This window comes from Eulemur rufifrons, chromosome 6 (assembly GCF_041146395.1).
Source record: "Eulemur rufifrons isolate Redbay chromosome 6, OSU_ERuf_1, whole genome shotgun sequence".
NCBI classification, from domain to species: domain Eukaryota; kingdom Metazoa; phylum Chordata; class Mammalia; order Primates; family Lemuridae; genus Eulemur; species Eulemur rufifrons.
Window position 1 is genome coordinate 50,542,674 of NC_090988.1, and position 19,363 is coordinate 50,562,036.

Genomic DNA, 19,363 nt, shown 5'->3' on the forward strand with positions numbered 1-19,363 from the left:
TGAGGTGGGGCCCAACCCCTTCTAGGTGCAGCAGAGGACATGAGGCCCGGCAAGGGCAAAGGACCTGCCCAAGGTCACCCAGTGGGTCAGGAGGAGAGCTAAGGCTGAACCAGGACTCAGGACGCCCAGTTGAGACCCCTCCCCTGCATGACCAGGCCCTGTGGGGAGGGCTGGGGGCTGGCAGGTGGACACCCAAACCCCTGGCAGAGTACCTGGGAGGGGAAAGCCAGGAGGCTGGGGAGGTGGCCATAGCGACATCCAAACTGCCCGTGGGAGGGTGGACGGGCGCTGACAAGATTTGGCCAGCACGGCCTAGACTGCTAACACGGCAATGGGTGTCTAGGTGGTGGGGGAGGGCTGAGACATCCAAACATCACAGGGATTGACGTGGCTCGCCAGGGGCCCCACAGCAGGAGGGGATGGGAAGGGGAGAGGGCCCACCAGGACCACTGAAGTTATGGTTTCTAACAGCCTGGCAGAGTGTGCTTGGAGCCAACTAAACATGGTTTAAAGGGAGAGATGTGACATTTCTCACGTCCCTGTTCTGGAAGAAAATTCCCGCAGAGCAGAGCCCCAAATGGTACCTGTTCACAGCAAAGTTCTCAAACCCAAAGATGTCCAGGAGGCCGATGGACCGGCGAGAGTGCTTCACTTCCTGGGAGGGAGGCTTATAAATTGCTGCGTTGATCTTGTCCACAATCCACACAAACAGCCGCCCGTAGATCCCCTGAAAGGCGGCGTGTCAGCCACTGGGCCCAGCCACACCCACCGTGGGGACAGGCCAGGCTCCCCATCATGGCCTTGCTCCAGCCCCTTCCATGGAACAACATGCTGTTCAAACCCCCAGCCTTTGCCCGAGCAGCTCCCTTGGCCTGGAGCACCCTTTCCTGCTTAACAACGAGATGTCAGCTCCTCTGGGGACCGTCCTCTGACCCTGTGGGTTGGGAAGGAGCCCTTTGGGGGGCTCCCACCGCTCTGTCTCTGACTTCCCTGTCAGCTCTGCATGTCTCTGAGGTCCCAGAGCCCAGCACAAGGCCTGGCGCAGAGAGGGGGGCTCCAGGAATGGCAAATGCGCGGCTGCAGAAACAGAAGGGACTGGAGGCCCTCGCACTCGACCCACACCTTCTCTGTCCTCTGCAGAGGGACAGAGCTGTTCCGGGGCTGGGAACAGCACGGCTGACCAAAGCAGGCGGCCAGAGCCGGAGGGCCCTGGGGAGCACAGGGCCTTGTGCCGTGTAGGATGCACAGACACGTGGGGCTCAGAGGGAGGTGGCTGTCACGCAGGCCCCAGGAGCGCCAGCAGCTGGAGCCCGGACTCCAGCCCCAGATGCCCGCCCGGCTCTGCGGACTCCTTGGCACCTGCGCACGGACAACCCAACCTCCCGAGGGGCGGGAGAGCAGGCGGCCAGCCCGCACCGGCCCACCTTGACAAAGGCGTCTCGCACGTCCAGCGCCTGCTCCCTGCTGAGCGGGGTGGACACCGTCTCCCCGCGGGTGATGAGGGTGCGGCTCGTCAGGCAGCTCATCAGGTCCGGGGAGTTCACCTGGCACAGACGACAGCCAGGTGCTCACCCAGCCACCCACCAGTCGTCCCTCCCTCCACCCACACCTAGACTACCCCCCTCCCCCACTTCCCCTGGCTCAGACTCCGCCTCCACCAAGAACTCGCTGTCCCATGGCCCATCCTCCCAGCCACGGAAACCCACCCCAATGCTGCCTGGAGGGGATTTCCCTCTCCCAGACGTCCCCCCTCAATTCTCCCCAGCAAGTTACCTGTCCCTTCCAGGACTAGCCCTGACTCCAGCTGTATTCCTCCCGGTTTTCTAGCCCGGGGTAGACCTAGTGTGTGCTGAGAGACTGCCGGAATCAATGCACTGGCCTCAGGGACGCTAGTACCCTTCACCCAGATGTGGAGATGAGGCCCAGAGGGCAGCAATGACTCGCCCAGGGTCACACAGCCAAGGCGTCACAAGGCCCCCTGCCCAGGGCCCTACCCGCCTCACACAGCCCCAGGGCCGCTGGGCTAGGACAGGCCAGGGAGGCTCCCAGGCTCTGGAATCCAATCCTCCAGGACCCGAGCCCAGCACAGGACCTGCACACAGTTGGTTCTCAGCATTGGACAGAACTCTCCCGGCTGGGGGGCCCAGCACCTGGCTCCCACAACCCGGCCCCCACCGAGCTTGAAGTCAAAACTGTCTTCAGAGGGGAAGAAGTGGTGGTGGGAGAGAAGGTCGGGCACTGACCTCAAGCAGGGATGCGGCTGTGGCCAGAGACGGGGAGAAGAGGACCTCGCAGGCGTCCAGGTTTTCAAACGTGCGGGCTGTCGGCAGCAAGGGGTGCGGCATCAGGGCAGGGAGGGTGGGCATAGGGGCAAGGGGACAGTCCTAGGAGGACCAGGCTACCACGCCTGCTCTCAGGGGGCCTGCCTTGTGCAGAGAGGGCATCAGCACCGTGATTAAACGCTTCTCTGGGGCAATGTCTATTTGATCACTGCTCTCACCATGCGCCTAGGGGCACCCTGAGGATAGGGACCACATATGCCCAGGACCATGCCTGGCAGCCAAGGAGCAGGCACTGGCAGCTGTGCCTGTCTCCCTCGACCTCCACCCCTGTCTCCCAGAGCTCTCGGTGGCAGCCCTGGCTCCTATCAGACAGGCTTTGGGAACTTGCCCTTCCCCACACGTGCCCTGTTGTCTTAGGCCACAGGACCCTTTCACAAGCTCTTCCTTCTGCCACTATACCCTCCTCTGCATCTCTTAGTCTTTCAAGATGACTGGACTATGATTTCCTTCATGCTGGGATCATTCATTCACTGAGAAAACTTCCCAGAGCTCCTCCCCTGCCCCGGGACCATGCTGGGTACAGGGAAAAGCTCAGAGTGGGACCTGGTGCCCATCTCAGGGAGCCACCTCCCAGCCTGGCACATAGTGGCTGCCCAGGGAATGTTAGATGAGTGGACGTGTTCCCTTCCCTAGCCTTCCCCTTTCAGAGATGGCTATTCAGTCACTCACATCTTAGTATGAATTAGTTCAAAAATTTACCCTCTTTCTAAGACAGCTGACCTTAAGAAACCAAATTTGGAAGGGGTCTTAAAGGGCCCATAGTCAACTCCAGTACGCTTTAACTGTAGTGAAATTTCAGCACAGTGATACCACACCCGAGGCTGATTTCAAGCCAACAGACTGCTCAAATCTACCCACAGGTGAACTCTCCCCAGCTCTCTTCCCAAAGAGGGTACACGCTGGGACAGAGACTGAGCCACCAGTGCCCCACTGGAAGCCGGGTGTTGTGCTGCGGTTGGTGCAGGGCGTGGGGGCAGGAGGGGGACACACTGCGCAGCCTCACCCTCATACTGTAGGTTGCCCAGGTGCAGGATGGCGGCCAGGAGCTTCGAGATCTCCCAGTTCTCGGTGTCAGTGAACATGAGCACCTTCATGGCGGAGCGGATGTTGGCGTACTCCTGGCTGTCCACCCGGCCCTCGCAGGTTATGCAGTTACCCTGGTGGGCAAGGCGGGACATGGCGGGTAAGGGATGTCAGGGAGACCATGGGTACCCCCCAGAGAGGCAGTGCCTGGGCCAAGGGGCCCTTTCTGCCAGGCCAGGCCAGGGCTGCAGGCTCTGACCCCACCTAGGGAGCACCTGAGCTCCTGCCGAAAGTCTAGGAAGTCTGCAAACCTGAGCTTCTCAAGAAGGCATTTCCCACATCTGGGGACACTGGGGCCCCTTCTTCCCATGAGTGAGAATAGCTGGGTCACGATGCCAGGCCCGCCCCAGCCACCTACCTGGCAGTCACAGAACCAAGGCCCTACCCTGCTTCCCATAGCCCCCCAAGGGACAGCCGCTCTCAGGGCTGGCACAGCCTGGTGTGGACAGAGGAGGGGTAACTGCAGACAGGCTGGGCATCCGCAGGGGTCTGCCCCATTCTGTGCGTGCCTGTGAGACCCGGGCTGTGTGTGTGCATTTACCGAAGTGTGGCAGCCAGCTATAGAAGTGTCCAGGAAGGCCTGTCACACCTACAACACACACATGCACCGCAGCCCGCACTCGTGTCCATGTGGCCTGGCCCAGCCCAGCCAACCAGACACGGGCTTTCCCCGGGGCTGGGGAGATGGTGCTCCCAAGCCAGCCTGCCACGCACATGGCCCCATGGTCCCCACCCACGCTTGGTGGGCAGACAGCAGCAAGAGGCTGGCACCAGAGCCCTGTGACCAGCAAGCTCTCAAGTCTGAGGCCACAGCAGCCAGCACCCTCCAACCCTGGTCGGGCGTCCTCCCGCCCCGGTGCCACCAGGGCCTCACCATGGCTAAGTAGTTGTACTCGGAGGCCTGGCCCAGGCCCAGCCTCTTCTTCTGGTCCTCGCTCATGCCCTCCAGCATGCAGTAGAACACGTGGTAATTCCTTTCATCGGGGGCCTGGAGGTGCGGGCACAGGTGTTGGGGGACAGGAGGCGGCCAGCAGGAGCCGGGCCAGTCCGCGAGGGAGGGAAGATGTAAACACGCTTTACTATTTTAACAAATGGCTGTCACGGAGAAGCCCAGTCAGTGGGTCTCACAGCGGGATCTCAGGCAGGGGGGCAGGCAGGCAGCAGCCCCGGGGGCGGGGGCAAGGGAACACCAGGGCCTGCAGCCAGGGCGTACCCACCCACCCTGAGGCTACTCCCGCCTCCCTGGGGCTCAGCCCACCTGGCGACAGACACGTGACTTCTCCAGCAGGTACTGCTCAATCTTGGCGCCCTCGATGGCGCCCCGCTTGTTGAAGTGGATGTCGATATACTTTCCAAAACGGCTTGAGTTGTCATTTCGGATGGTCTTGGCATTGCCAAATGCTGCAGGGTGGGTCAAGAGTCACATGCAAAGCCAGCCCCCACCCTGCCACCCCGCCCTGCCCTCAGAGCCCGGCCCTACCTTCCAGGATGGGGGTGGCCTCCAGCACCTGCTGCTCGATCCACGAGTGCTGCCCACTGATGGCCGCCAGGAACTGCAGGATCAGCTTCGTGCTCTCCGTCTTCCCTGCCCCAGACTCTCCACTGCAGAGGCGGGAGCGAGAGGACCGTCCCAGCCCACAGGGCCCCCGCCTGCCCGGGGCTCCGCCCAGGCTGGCCCCACCCACCAGCTCCCCCATCTGTGACATGCGCTGACAATATGGACCTTCCAGGGCTGGGGGAGCTAAAGGGCTCAGTGCTCTGCTACACCCGAAAGTTACTCTCCTTCCCTGTCATTCAGAAATAAACACCCCTCCATCCACACTTACCACAAAGCACAACACATATCAGATGCTGAATCAACGCTCTGTCGTTTTACCCTCTGCCCAAGAGCAAACAGGAGCCTGAGATTTCAACTAACCATAACTTAACAGGGGCCAGCAGTAAACAAGGTTGGTCCCAAAAGCCAACATGAGCTTTGGTCGCATTAATAGAAATATAAAACCTAGGGAAATGGAGGTGATTCTCTACATCATAACACAGCACAGAATGCATGGGGTCTGGCTCCTAAGGAGCTTCATGGCATTTCTGACGGTGCAGGCCATCCCTAGAGGTACTGGCAGGAGCACAGAGCTGGAGCTCTGGGTGCCAAGCCTGGAGCCCCATGCAGGTGCTGGACCGCCCACCTGATGATGCAGCACTGGTCACGGCTGTTGCGTTTCATGTTGAAGTAGCAATTGTCCGCGATGGCGAAGATGTGGGGGGGCATCTCCCCGATCTTCTTGTTGGTATACTGGCGGATGTGCTCAGGCGAGTAGATGGAGAGCAGCTGGTAGGGGTTCACGGCCACCAGGATGGAGCCCGTGTATGTCTGCGGGCAACAAGGCGTGGGGAGCTCACTACTTCCCATGTGGGAGGCTCCTACTCTAGAAAGCTCTCAGGCTCGGCCTGCTCTGTCCCCCCAGGAGGAGGAACACTGGCTTTGGAGTCACTGGGTGGATTTGGGGCGGGAATCCTGCCTCCTTAGGAGCTGGGGCGGGGCCTCCCCACCAGCGTCGGCTCAGTGAGAGGCGGAGGGACGCGTGGGGAGGGAGGGAGGGTTACTGGCCTCATTTCCTGTAACGTGGGCACAACAGTTTATAAAGATGACAGGAGATGGGGTTTTAAAATCCACAGCACACAGTAGGTACTTCTCAAATGCTGGCTCCCATCTTTGCCTCCGAACCCTGCACCCCAAACTTTCAGGGTGAAATTAATAAACTGGACCATGTCCAGAGGGGAGACCAGGTTGGAGAGGGAGCAGGGACTGGGAAACGGGCCATAAAGAGCTGGAGGGGACAACAAAGCCTGGGCCTCCTGCCACCAGGGCAGGACGAGACACTCAGGGGTTACTCCTCCCTCCTCTTGCCCAACCGCCCAACTGTGAAAAGTTCAGGCCTAGCCTATAATTGGTGAAGGATATATTGACCTCTGGGGCCTGGAGAGGCCAGAGAAAGATGTGATCACACAGGGGAAGTGACAGCCCCCCTCCCCTCTCCCACCCAGGGCTCAGTGTGTCCCACCAGAGCCGCAGCAGCCTCAGCCCAACGCGGCCATGCAGGGAAAGCGTGGCTGCAGGCACCGCATGCCCGGGAAACGCCCACCCCGGGGCCAGGTGCGGCCCGAGACCCAGGCTCCAGTCCTGGCCCTGGACGCTCTAGACCAGGAGACCTGGCCAGAGCTGCCCTCCTCTGGGCCCAGGAAGACTTTCCTTTCCGCCTAAGCCTCTTCCTCTAACCAGCCCAGGGCCAGACGCACCCGAGACCCGCTGTGCTGACCGACTAACTGTGCCGCAAGAGCCCCCAGGCAGGCAGAGATGGGGGTGGGGGGAAGGAGGCTGGAGGGGAGCGGCCTGGCAAGCGGACAAGCCCAGTAAGCCAGGAGCCAAACCAGCACTGGTGGCTCCTGGGCCACACTCACCCGCCCTCCACAGCTGGTCTGAGGTTGCAAAGTGCAGGTGCAGGAGAGAAGGGAGCTGGTCAGAGGAGTATGGAAGATAAGGGCATTCTTCACAAACAGTGCCCCACACGGCCTGGGGTTGGCTAAATTCTCAGATCAGGACCTGTGGACCCCCAGCCCACCAGGCCCTACCCTGGGACCTCCCCACATTGCCCCCTATAGTTCAGCCCTGCCCAGCTGATATGCTCTGGTGGAACCAGCTAGACTCTGTCCCCCAGGTGGGGAACCTGTGCCAGACTGGGAATCAGTCACAAGGAACATCCCTTTGGCAAGCCTCAGTTTGCTCATCTGTAAAAGGGGTATATTAATATCCACCCCCCCCCCCCAGGGCTGCTATAAAGAGTAAAGTGCAGGCCGGGCGTGGTGGCTCAGCCTGTAATCCTAGCACTCTGGGAGGCCGAGACAGGAGGATTGCTTGAGGTCAGAAGTTCAAGACCAGCCTGAGCCAAGAGTGAGACCCCCGTCCCTACTACAACTAGAAAAATTAGCTGGGTGTGGTGTTTTGAGCCTGTAGTCACAGCTGCTCGGGAGGCTGAAGCAAAGTCAAGGTTGTAGTGAGCTATAATGATGTCACTGCACCCTAGCCTGGGTAACACTGTCTCAAAAGACTAAAGAGCAAAGGCATAACCTTTGCCAGGCACCTGGTACATAAGTGCCACCTTCCTTTTTTTTTTTTTTTTTTTTGAGACAGGGTCTCCCTCTGTCACCCAGGCTACAGTGCAGTGGCATCATCATAGCTCACTGTAACCTCAAAGTCCTGGGCTCAAGCGATCCTCCTGCCTCAGCCTCCCGAGTAGCTGGGACTACAGGCATGTGCCACCATGCCCAGCTAATTTTTTCTATTTTTTATAGAGACAGGGTCTTGCTCTTACTCAGGCTGGTCTTGAACTCCTGACCTTGTCAAGCGATCCTCCCATCTTGGCCTCCCAGAGTTCTAGGATTACAGGTATAAGCCACCATGCCCCGCCCCTTTCTTCTTGATACTTGCTTAATAGTGTGATGCTCAACCGTCTCACCTGTGGTCACCACGGGGCATGAGGCTGATTCCACACATTCAACAACCCTTCACGGTGACACGTGGGGAGGGTGGAGCTATGGGGGCTTGGACGGAGGCACCTGGGTTCCACGGGTGGGGGAGGGGTGTTGGAGGAGGGAGAGCCAGAGAGCCCATGGGGGGGGGGGGGAGTGAGCACAGAGGCGTGAAAGGGCGTGACATTTGGGAGGTCTGCTGGCGAAAGGTCGCCCTGGCAGCTGTGGGAGGATGAATGGTCACCAAGGCTGAAGCAGACGCTGTCTCAGACCTGATGAACGAGCCTCCAGGAGGCAATCAGAGCCAGACAGAGGGTGGCCCTGGGAGCAGGCTCGGTGGCCAGGTGTAGGGCACAGGCAGTGCCAGAGAGGCGTGCGGGGGACACCAAGCCACCATGAGAAACCTTCCAGGGCTGGGCCCAGACCCTCTCTTTCCACCCATGGCTCTTGTGGACCTCTCTACTCCGCCCACAGCCCCGAGGGCCCTCCTGTACATAAAACCCTTCGGCCTCCCGGACGTCCACCCCCGATGCCACCAGCACATCCAAACCAGAGCTCACCCTTCCCTCCTACCCTGCTCCTCGCAGCCTCCCCAGCTGGGCCAACAGCACTGCCACCCCTCGCCCGGGCGGGAACAGGGAGGACCCCTCCATCATACACCCCCACGACTCCCAACCGTGTGGCCACCTGCCTGGCCGGTCACCCTCATTTCTCAGCAGACCACTGCAGGCACCTCCACACTTGCCCCCCTACAATCTAGACTCCCTTCAGAGTCTGGGGGGCTTTCAAAAAATCTGACGGTGTCATTCCCTGCTGAAAACCCGCCCACAGCCTCACGACGGAGTCCGCATCTTTTCCCTGCCCACAAGGCCCCCAAGCCCTGGCCCTGCCACCCTCATCCCACAACTGGAGTCTCGCTCCACATTAAACCATCGGATAAAAGCAGTACACTCCATCCCCTGCCATCTCAGGCCAGACCCTGCCAGCCGGCTAATTCCTCTCGTCCCTCAGGTCCGGCTGAGACAACACCTCCTCCAGGAAGCCAGGCACCCTCTGTGTGACCCGTCACACGCCACCCCCTTCAGTCTGCTCACCTATTGCCTCTACAGTTCTGGTCCAAGGCCTCTGTCCCCCAGGGCCTGGCACTGTGCACAGTTCATAGGACACACTCAGCAATATTTGCAGAGTGACCAAAAGAGTGACTTGAAATACAGGTGGAGGAGCGTTAACTGCTCCACAGGAACCAGCAGGGAAGGAAGGGACTGGCCTGTCGGCACCACTGAGGCAGCCCTAACCACGCTGACGGGAAGCTGTCCCAGGGGACGTGGCTAGCGGGAAAGCACAGAGCAGCACAGGATCTATGGCCACCTGGGTGAGAAAATGAAGTTACACACACACACACACACACACACACACATTCTCTTGCAGGATAGATAGGAAATTAGCAGCAGTGATTCTCTCCGGTAGGAGGAAAACTTTCCAATCTGTAGCACACGCACCCATTTCAAACTAAGTAATAGAAACGAGGCCTCGTTCCTCAGTGAGGACCCTCCCCAGCAAGAGGGCAGGGACAAGCCAAATGCCGGGAAGATCCCCACCAGGCACAGGGCTTTGCTTTGCTGTCATACCCCTCCCTTTCACTCCTCGGAAGGCCACTGGGGGTGGGGTCGCATATCCCCTTTTCCAATGAGAGGACTGAGCCCCTGAGAAGTGGAGGGACTTGCCAAGGTCACACAGCAGATAAGCGGGCAGTGGGATGAACCAGGGACCTGGCACCAGGGCCCCGGCCCCCAGGAATGCACCTGCAGGACCGTGGGGCTGGCAGCTGGGGCAGCGGAAGAGAGTGAGGCTGCCCCTGGCAATGAGGCCCCGGCCCTCCGCACCCGTCGGCCCTCCGAGTCCTTGGCACTGCTCCCTGGGCCCTTCTGGCCTTTTTCTCACTAAGGGTCCCTTGTCAGCAGAGAGTTAATGCCCAACTGCCAGCAGAGAGAGGCTTCTTGCTCAAGTCCCCGGTAATAAAACCTGCCCTGTGGAGCCATGGGCTGGGTGGGGGAGAAGTAAGGACTAATCCCAAGCCAAAGACAGCACACGTGGTCCCCAGGGGCCCCCGAGTCCCCAGGCTGAGATCAGGGGGCCTCTCCGAGGCCAGAGAGATGTGGCAGGAATCAGTTCCACCTCCAGCTCCACCTCCTCCAGGACGCCAAGCCCCCAGGCCTGCCAGCCTTCGGGACTTCTCCTTTAGCACTGAGCAGGCTGTGGACCCAAAGAACAAATCCTGGGACTCAAACACCTTCCCAGAGTCACAGAGGTGCTCACTGCACGCAGTCCCCATCGTGCCCGAGGGAAGGCTGAGACCAGACACGGACAGGGACTCCCCTGAGGCCACAAACCACAACTGAAGCCCGGCCTCCCACCTCCCAGACCAGAGCTCCGGCCTCGGCCTCGGCCTCTGCCCAGCGCAGGGACCCACCAGCCTTGCCACCTCGTCCCTGCAGCACCCGGCACAGTCCCTGGTCTCTGAGACCACCGAGTGAGAGGCTGCTAGATGTCCTCTGAGGGCCCTCCCCGACTCTAGGGTGCCCGGGGTGCTCTCTCAGGCTCCTGGGGGCAGACAGCCAGGGACAGAGTGTCCACCAGCCAGGGCTGTGAGCTGGCCCTGGTAATCTGAGGCAATCCTGAGTGTGTGGGGCTGTGCACAGGGTAACCCAATCTGTGAAGTGACCCGGGGTTGCCATGGTTAGGGACAGGTACGGTTTCTGGGTGGGACAATGGCCGAGTTGCCTGTTCTTGTCCTACCTCATCCACCAACTCACAGAATCATGGACTCAGCAAGTTGAAGAAACCTCTTTGAACCCTGAAGTTCATAAGCAGGAACCCCCAGACCAAGAGATGCCCAGAATCTTAGGCCCATGGGCCACCTGAGGGGGGACCTTCCAGGTACCATGGCTTGGTTTCCTGGCCAAGAGTCCCTGACAAGAAGGCAGGTTGGACACCTCCTCCGGGCTCCTGCCCTGGACGGCCCTGCCGCCCCTCCCTCACCCAGAAAAGAGGTCAGAGAGGCTACTGGTGAAATCTTCTAATGTGACGAATGATGCCGATTTCGGGACTTTCTGGAGAATCCATAAACCTCAGGAATTATCTTCTTCCATCCCCCAGTCAGCCTACTAAGGACATAACGTCCAGGCTGATCTCCCTGCGAGCTGCCAGTGTGCCAAGCCCTCCCAGTTTTACCAACAAGACTCACTGTTCCCAGACTGTCTGAAGGTTCTTCCTCCCCCGTCCCTAAGAATCCTGCTTTTGCCTTTGTTCCTCCATCCAGCCCACCAACTGACCACGCCACGTGCCTCCGCGTCACCCTCACACACTGGTCTGCCGGGCACCTGGGGGGATGGCTGCCATCTTCCCCAGCCCCTCCCTTGGGAAGGGGCCCTCTGCCGTCTCCTGACAGGAGAGGGGGCCTTGGCTCAGTCCTCTGCACGGACAATGATGGAGCATCAGCTCCGGCAGCGGCCCCTAGGCAGGCAGGCGGGCGGACGGACGGACGGACGGACAGGCTCCCGCTCTCCTGTTAGACTGCCCAGGCCTGGGCAAACGGCCACAGAGAGCCCCAGGACCCACCTGGGACTGCTTGCCCTACCTGGAGAGGACAGAGGGGGCTGCCAAGCAGAGAGGTGCAGACCCACAGGTCCCTCTGGGGTACAGTGGGGTGCCTCTGCCTGGGCTCGAGTTCTAGCTTCACCTTCTGGTCGGGCAGTACTATCACTTCTGGAGGTGCCACCCGTGCCCTGCCCCCTCCGAGAGCAGGTGAGGCCTGAGTGAGTGGCAGAGAGGGGCTTTGTCAGTGTCGAACGGCTCCCTGCAAAAGCCACTCCTTGTGCCTACACAATGGACATCAAGGACCCAGGCGCATTGTTACTGAGCAATGGGCTCACGTCCAGAAGGGCACAGAAGTTAATGTTGTGGCCTCAGCTTTTGAGAAAAGAGAAAGCTTTATTGCAGCAGTCTCCAACCGTTTTGGCACCAGGGACGGTTTTCATGGAAGACAATTTTTCCAAGGACCGGGGACGGGGGGTGGTTTGGGGATGATTCTAGTGCACTACATTTATTGTGCACTTTATCTCTACTATTATTACATTGTAATAGATAATGAAATAATTATGCAACTCACCATAGGCTGGCGACCCCTGTTTTGCTGCGAGTCAACTGGCAAGGAGACCGGAAAAAACGCTCAAATCTGTCTCGTGGATTGGGGGGGAGGGTCAAGCTTTTATGGTGGCTCTAACTAGTCCCAGGTGATGCCCATGCAGCCCATCTGCCAGGCCGGTGGTGTTAACAATTAGGAGGTTAACGCTTGTCCCGCTGTGCGTGCCCGGCCTACATGACTTGCAATTTTGGCTCTACGCCACCTGTAACAACTTAAGCAATGGTTAATTGGTTTGAGCTTGTCCCTTGGTTGTACAATCCCTGCTCGGGGCCTAAAGCCACAGAGGGACCCAGAGTAGGGACGGTGGCTGGGGGCATCTCTGGTAGCTGAGGGGCACAATTCCAGGGCTTCTGAGGGGGACTGGCCCCCTGGCCCCGAGGGCCCCTTGCTATGATTCCTCAGTGACAACAGCCAGGGCTTCCTCAGACTCTTCCAGCTCTGGCTCCCTGGCCCCTTCGTGGTCCTGACAAGTTGAGTGACACTGACCGACCTGGTCCTGCCTCCAGCCTTCTATTCACACAGTGCCCCTTCCTGAGTGCCACCGCTACCAGCCAGCCTCTCCCACCCCCAGGAGCCAGACCACCACTCACCCCGAGCTGCAGACCCCAGGGAGCCTACTCTGCCCTTCTCTCAGGCACTCATCCCCCGCCCCACACCTCCCCCAAGAAAGTTCCCTCTACCAGCCTGCCCTCGCCTGAGGCCCCGAGATAATCAGCCCTGCCCTGCCTCAAGGGGCTCCCTCCTGTGCCTCCTTGTTGGTGCACATCCTTGGTGTCCTTTGCCTCTGAGCTGCTTGAAGGTGGGGCTGGGTCAACCTGGCTAAACCTTGTGGGGCCTCAGTTTCCCTGTCTGTAAAATGGGGCTATTGGACTAGCGCAGCAGTTCTCAGAGTGTGGACCAAACAGCCCTGAGAGTCTCCAAAACTCTTTCAGGAAGCCTGTTGCATATCTGTGAAGCCAGATTTTCTTCATACACTTCAACCAAAACATCACGTCAGACTGGCTGCAAAGCAGATATGACAATACAGTTGTCCTCAGTTAAGCCAGACATTAATGAGATGTGAAAAACTTGTAAAGCTACCATCACATAGAGGATGAGGGTAAAAATAAAAATTTTTAAAAAACTTGTAAAGCAATGCCACTCATATCACTTTTTAAAAATTTTGGCAAATGTAGTTATTTTTCATTAAAATAAGTCACTTATATTATCCTGCAATAGATTTATTATGGTTATTATCTTTAAATTTCCCAACTTTAGTTACTAATATGGTAAACATCAGTAGATATAACCCACACAAACAAAAGCCCACTGGGGTCCTCAATTTTTAAGAGAATAAAGGGTTCCTGTGGTCAAAAAGTGTAAGAACCGCTACACTGAATGATCTCTGTGGGCCCGTCCTGTTCTGATGTTCCCTGAGCCCAGGCTCTTGGGATCGGCTCTGCCGTGGTTGAGTGGACGCCTTTGTCCCGCTGAGTTTCAAGGCAGAGGGCGTGCGGGTTATGTGTGTTTACAGTTCTAACGTCCAGGTTCTGAGGGGGGAGGATGCTCCTCCTTCATCCCCTTCCTGAGGACAGATTTCTGACCCATCCTCTCTTGGCCTTGAGGACCCTGTGGCAGGCCCCTTCCCAAAGCAAATGCCCAGTGGGGCAGCAGCTCCCCCGTTCCTGGGCAAAGCGCTAAGCCTCTCACGGACTCCATCCTCGCCTCCCAGTGGCTTCAAGGTCCAGGGAGGTACGTGAACCTGTAGTACAAACTGCCCCTTTCCCAACCCCAGACCACACAAGCCATGGCCCAAGCGGATGGGCCACAGGGGAACGCCTGCCCCCTGGTGGAGGGGCAGAGGTGGCACCGTCTGGGGGGCTGGGCGGCGGTGGCACTCACGTAGATGAGGTGGTCCCGATAGCGGATGAGCAGGTTGCGCAGGATGCCCGCCTCGTTGAGGTCCCCCAGGCGGATCATGTCCTCCACTCCGTGCACCGACGTGGGGTGCATGGGCTTGATGTGCGTGGCGCTCTGCGGGGAGATCCAGTGCTCCTGCGGGGAGGCAGCCGCGTCAGCTTGCTCCCCCCGACCAGGCTGCGCACCTCGGGGCAGGGTCTGGAGCACGGGCCTGGGCGACCCTGCCGCCACGCACGGCCCGCGTGACAGGTTTAAATCTCCGAGGATGGTACCGCGCACCCTGGAGGATGGCTCCTCCTCCTCTGAGGGGGGGTCTCTCCGCAGACCTGGGAGGTGGGCAGGGCAGGGCGTTTGGCCTGACCCGATGGCTGTCATTAAGGGGGATCAGAGTCCCCCGTCACTTTGCAGGCTGGAGTGGAAAGTGTAATAACTGGAGTTAGACACACTTGGCTTCGAATCCAGGCTCTGGTAAACAAATACATAAAAAGTAATTTCAGATAGTGCCAAGAATAAGCCAGCAGGCCGTGTGACGAGAGTCAGGCGGGAGCTGCTTTGCACAGGGTGGTCGGGTTCCACCTCTTCCAGGCGGTGTTTGGGCTGAGACCTCAATGCAGAGAAAGAGCCCACCGTAAGAAGATGCCGGGCGGGTAGAATTCCGGGCCCAGGGGGACAGGGAACAGCAAAACCGACGGCTCTGAGGCTGGCAGAGGCTGCGCTTCACGGGAAAGCCAGAAGGCAGGGCAGTGGCGATGGGGAGAAGTGACCCCACCGGGGATATATTTCACAGGGCTGGTGAAGTATGTGGAACAAGGGGTGAACTTTCAGTACCCGTGAGCTGAAGCAGAAATGAGGGCGCAGTTGCCTTCCCGGCTCTCCCGGGCAGTATTCCCTGCTGCCCCGAGGTGGCCCTGGCTCTCCCATCAGCGGGCAAACCCTGGTCCTACGGGTGCTGGGACCCTCCCCACCCCCAGGAGGTCTCCAGCGCCTTCTCCTCACAACCGCAGTCTCCCCGTGGGGTGAGAGTCTGCCCTGTGCTCCAGGGTGACCACAGCCTGAGTGGAGCCCCCACGGCCCTCCCATTCCCAAACGCCGGGACCTGCCTTCTGAGGGGAAAGGGGACCTCTCTGCCACCTCCCAGCTCAAGCCCTCAGACTCTCTGAGCAGAGGTGACTCAGTGTCAGATCCTCCAGGGCCTGGGGGGATCAGGGCCCACCACCCCAGTTTCCCTGGCATTCCACCACACTCCTGGGCCAGGCCCTCACACAGCCCTCTGGAGGCATGAGGGGGCCAAGTGGTGAGGTCAGAAGATCCATCTGGACTTTCCAGTCCCCTGTGGAACATTCCTCTCTCCCAGACACCCTATTTCTTGATAAAAGCTGATCCAGTTGGAAAATTCCCTCTGCCTGGTCCCCACTCCCTGTCCCGGTCCTAGGCCTGGAGTGGGCCAGGGGGCAGCTGTCTGCCTTCCCCACTCAACCCCAATCTCTGGTCCCCACAGAGCCCCCCATGAGACAGTTCAACACAGAGGTGAAGAAGTGGCTCAGCCTCAGCGTGACCCCAGAACCCTGTGCAGGTCACTTTTCCTTCTTGAGCCTCCCCGACCTCATCTGTAAAATGGGAATGAGAATAACAATCCCGTCTTCCTGGGAGCGTTGGGAAGATTAAGGGACACAGTAATGGCCAACTTCGTTGAAAGCTTTGTCCTGCCAGGTCTGTAAAGGGCTGGTGCCCAGTAAATGCTCAACCAGCGCTGGGTATTATTGCTCTAATGTATTTCGTTTTACAAAGAAGATGCATGCTCTCCTTTGTTCCTTACGCTATACTGTAACAGAGAATTACTACCCCATTTTACAGTGACAAATTCAGACTCAAGAAGTAAAATGAGTTGCCCAGTTAAGAGGCAGAGCTGAGCCCCTCCCGCCCTTCCCTGCGAGGGAGGACGCCCAGCTGAGGCCAGCACCCCTGAGGTCAAGGTCCACGAGCACCTAGGCAGGGGCCAAAGTGTAACCAGGGCAGTAGCCGAGGCCGGGCCCTGAAGGAATGCCAGCGAATGGAGAGTGGGGAGAGTGTGGGAGAGAGGGAGAGGGAGAGAGAGAGAGAACGTGGCCCATTCCAGGAACCCGGGATGCGTTTGGGAAACAGCTGGCCTGGGACTGAGCTTGGAGAGACAGGGACAACGTGCTCTGCAGAGGAAGGAAGGAGGGGTAGATCTGGCAACAGGAATGGCGTGGACTAAGGCAGAGCCCTGGGATCCAGAGAGTAGTGGAACCATGGCCTTTCACTCATTCATTCATCCGCACGTCTGCCACGAGCCCTCCCTGGGCAGAGCCTTTGCTGAGCTCTCAAGTTGCCAAGAGTCTGTGGGAGGACAGGGAGCAGATGACAGCCTGGCGTGGGGGAGGTGGGGGAAGGCTCCGGAACGAGGGGCCGGCAGCCCTGGGGCCCAACACCACTGACGCCAACCCCAGCCTCCCTAACGGCCCCCTCCGGCAGCCGCCACTCTCAGGGCCTGGGGGAGAGGGGGAATGGACCTTTGGGATCCGGTGACACAGAGTTACGGGACACCATCTGACATGTAACAAGACCCAGGTGAAACCCAAGCCTGCCGTCAGAGTCCCCGGTCCCCACTCTGGGGGCTCCAGGCAGGTTCCTGGGCCCGTCTGTGCTGCCAGCTGAGGCTGTGCCTCCCCTTCTGTGGCTGCGGCCTCACAGTGGCTTCCTAGAGGGTCCTAGAACTGGAGCCTCAGGAATGATGCTGCAGACACTCAGGTTCTAAAGCCCAAGGGACAAAAGTGTGGTTAGCTGAACCTGAGCCCCAAAGTTGCCACTGAGATGTTGACAGGGGAAATATATGCACAGAGGCCAGAGGTCCTGGGTTCTAACCCATCACTTACTAGCTATATGACTAGCCATGTGGTCCTGCTCCATGCCTCAGTTTCCCCATGGAGTAAAAGTTACTGCCCTCCCTGCCTTTCCCAGATGCCGTGAGGATCTAAAGACAGAACTTGGGTCAAAGGGCTTTGCGAACCCTGAGGTGCCCCTGACGGCTGCAGGGATGTCAAGGGTGCCCCTGCCACTCCATATCTAGAACCTGGCCTCCCCTCGTCCCCAGCAGAGCCCTCTGCCCCAAGTCACTGCACCTCTTTGGCCTGACTCTCCCTGCTCGGACTAGGAGGCTAAGACAGGGACTCAGTCTTATTTCTATGTCCCCAGCACCTGGCACACCACTGGGTACAACCGAAATTATGGTGGAACTAAATTTCCCTGGGTCCTTCATGTCCCTGCTAAACAAGGGGTGCTCTGTGCCCCACCTACATGTCCCCAATGCCACATACACATGTGCTGTATATGTGCACACATGCTCGGAGGCCCCAGGGCACCCCTGTGTCTGGGGAGCACCCAGTGTGGGGTCACCCCCTGCACACACGTACCTCTAACACCAGGCAGAGGGGACTGAAGTGCTTGTGGAAGTGGAACAAGCAGGCGGGGGCACAAGGGGAGGTTCCCTCTTGCTGGGGTAGTGGGGAAAGCCCCACGGAGGAGGGGTGTCGGAGAGGCAGAAGTGGGGGCACTGCCTCCATGCCCTCGATTCAGGTCACTGCCTGGTCCCCATCTCAGGGCACCTGTCTCAGGGCACCTGTCAGCCTCCCCAAGGCGTGGGGGCAGGGAGGGCGGGGAGGCGGCTACTCACGTTGCCTTCATCGTCCACCACCTGGATCTGCCCAGAGTCACAGAGCTTCACAACTGCCCCGATGGGCACTTCAAACTCCTGCCCCGATCTCAGGTCCATCCACACATAGTCCCCCTGTGGGCGATAGAGGAGTCCCAGGCCAGGTGAGCAGGGAGGGGGATTGGGCACCCCTTCTGGGCAGCCCCATACCCTGCCCCTGCCACCACCAGAGGCTCTGATGCCAACCATAAAAGAGGGAAAACAAGAACTCAAATTTGCTGGGACTGTCTGGAGCCAGGCCCTGGGCCGAGCACTTACGCAAAGTCATCCAGCCCTCCTCTGTAGCAGCCATTACCCTCCCCATTTTACAGATGAGTAAGCAGAGGCTCGGAGGGAGGGAGCCAAGACCACACAGCGGGGCAGCATCAAACCGTGGCCTGTCGAAGCCTGGCCTTCCCATGGCTCTGCACCCTGCACATGTACAACAGACTGACTGGGGTCCAGCCAGAAACACCGAGACACCAAACCCTTTCCTCTCCATCCGAAACAAGGGGACAGCAGAGGACATTCGGACTGTGGGTGAACACTGCAGCCTCCACCACCTCTGGGGCCAATTCTCATCACTGTTGTGATGGGTCCCTCATGGGGACACCACTCCATGCTGGGCCCTGTGATCAGGGCCACACTGGCTCCTGGCTTGTGGGGAGAGTCCTGACCTTGGGGGGGAGGATGTCACTTTTGTGTCCCCTGCAGCATCTGGCCCAAGGCCTGGACCTCATTACATACTCAGTAAGAGCTCATGAAAGCTAAATCTAAAACTCAGGGTCAGAGAAATGGACTTAGAATAACCACGTTCAGTGCCATGTATCCAACAATGTGTATTCGACACACATGTATTGAGCACCTACTGAGTACAAGGCACTGACTATGAAGTCTACATTCTAGTAGGAGGAAACCAAAAATAAACTGAGCAAACATATTAACATGGTCACTTTGAACACTGGTGAGTGCCAAGAAGGGAAAAGACACGCCAGTGGTGGAGAAAGTCATAGCCAGTGAACCTGACTCAGTAGCCAACAGAGCCACTCTGCAGGGGAAACCCCTGGGCAGCCAGCCAAGGAAGGAGCAAGGGCAGTAATCTGGGCAGAGGAAATGGCAAGTGCAAAGGCCCTGGGGCAGGAGGGAACAGGCAGTAGTGGCAGGACCTGAGGACAGAGAAGGAGGTCAGAGAAGTGGGCAGGTCCAGGACACATAGGCCCTTCTTGGCCTTGGGAGAAAAGTTTTGGACTTTACTCTAAACCTAGTAACATTATTCTTTTTTTGGTGGTTCCCACATTCCCCAAGAATGTGGGAGAACTCAGACATTCTAATAAAAATATAACTTAATATCAAGTAGCAGTTAAAAACATAACAGCTGATAAAACTGATTCATGATGAAGCAAATCCATGAGAACGACCCAGTGGAAACAGCTCTGGACTGTGGGTCAGGAGCCTGGTTCAAGGCCTCGCTTGGGCGAGTCACTGACCTCTGTGAGCCTCAGTTTCCACACCTCCGGTTCCCATCAGAAGCAACCACAGTCACGTGTCACTTAGCGATGGGGATTCGTTCTGGGGAACGCGTCCTTAGGAGATTTCGTTGCT

At 58.6% G+C, this 19,363-nt stretch overlaps 1 protein-coding gene across 3 annotated transcripts in view; it reads right to left on the bottom strand.

Annotated features, from left to right (window-relative positions):
• The window catches only part of MYO7A (myosin VIIA), an 82,191-nt gene that overhangs the window by 50,068 nt on the left and 12,760 nt on the right, over nt 1–19,363 (bottom strand). For 2 of the 3 annotated variants that reach the window (XM_069469218.1, XM_069469217.1), the window contains exons 3-12: nt 17,744–17,857; nt 14,035–14,187; nt 5,609–5,793; nt 4,906–5,027; nt 4,684–4,826; nt 4,300–4,413; nt 3,346–3,499; nt 2,244–2,320; nt 1,425–1,544; nt 585–727 (exon numbers count right to left, since the gene is read on the bottom strand). In XM_069469218.1, coding sequence (XP_069325319.1) covers nt 585–727; nt 1,425–1,544; nt 2,244–2,320; nt 3,346–3,499; nt 4,300–4,413; nt 4,684–4,826; nt 4,906–5,027; nt 5,609–5,793; nt 14,035–14,187; nt 17,744–17,857 — 1,325 coding nt within the window. Of the gene's footprint in view, nt 1–584; nt 728–1,424; nt 1,545–2,243; nt 2,321–3,345; nt 3,500–4,299; nt 4,414–4,683; nt 4,827–4,905; nt 5,028–5,608; nt 5,794–14,034; nt 14,188–17,743; nt 17,870–19,363 lie in introns of those variants that run through there. The other variant, XM_069469219.1, reaches the window with a different exon arrangement.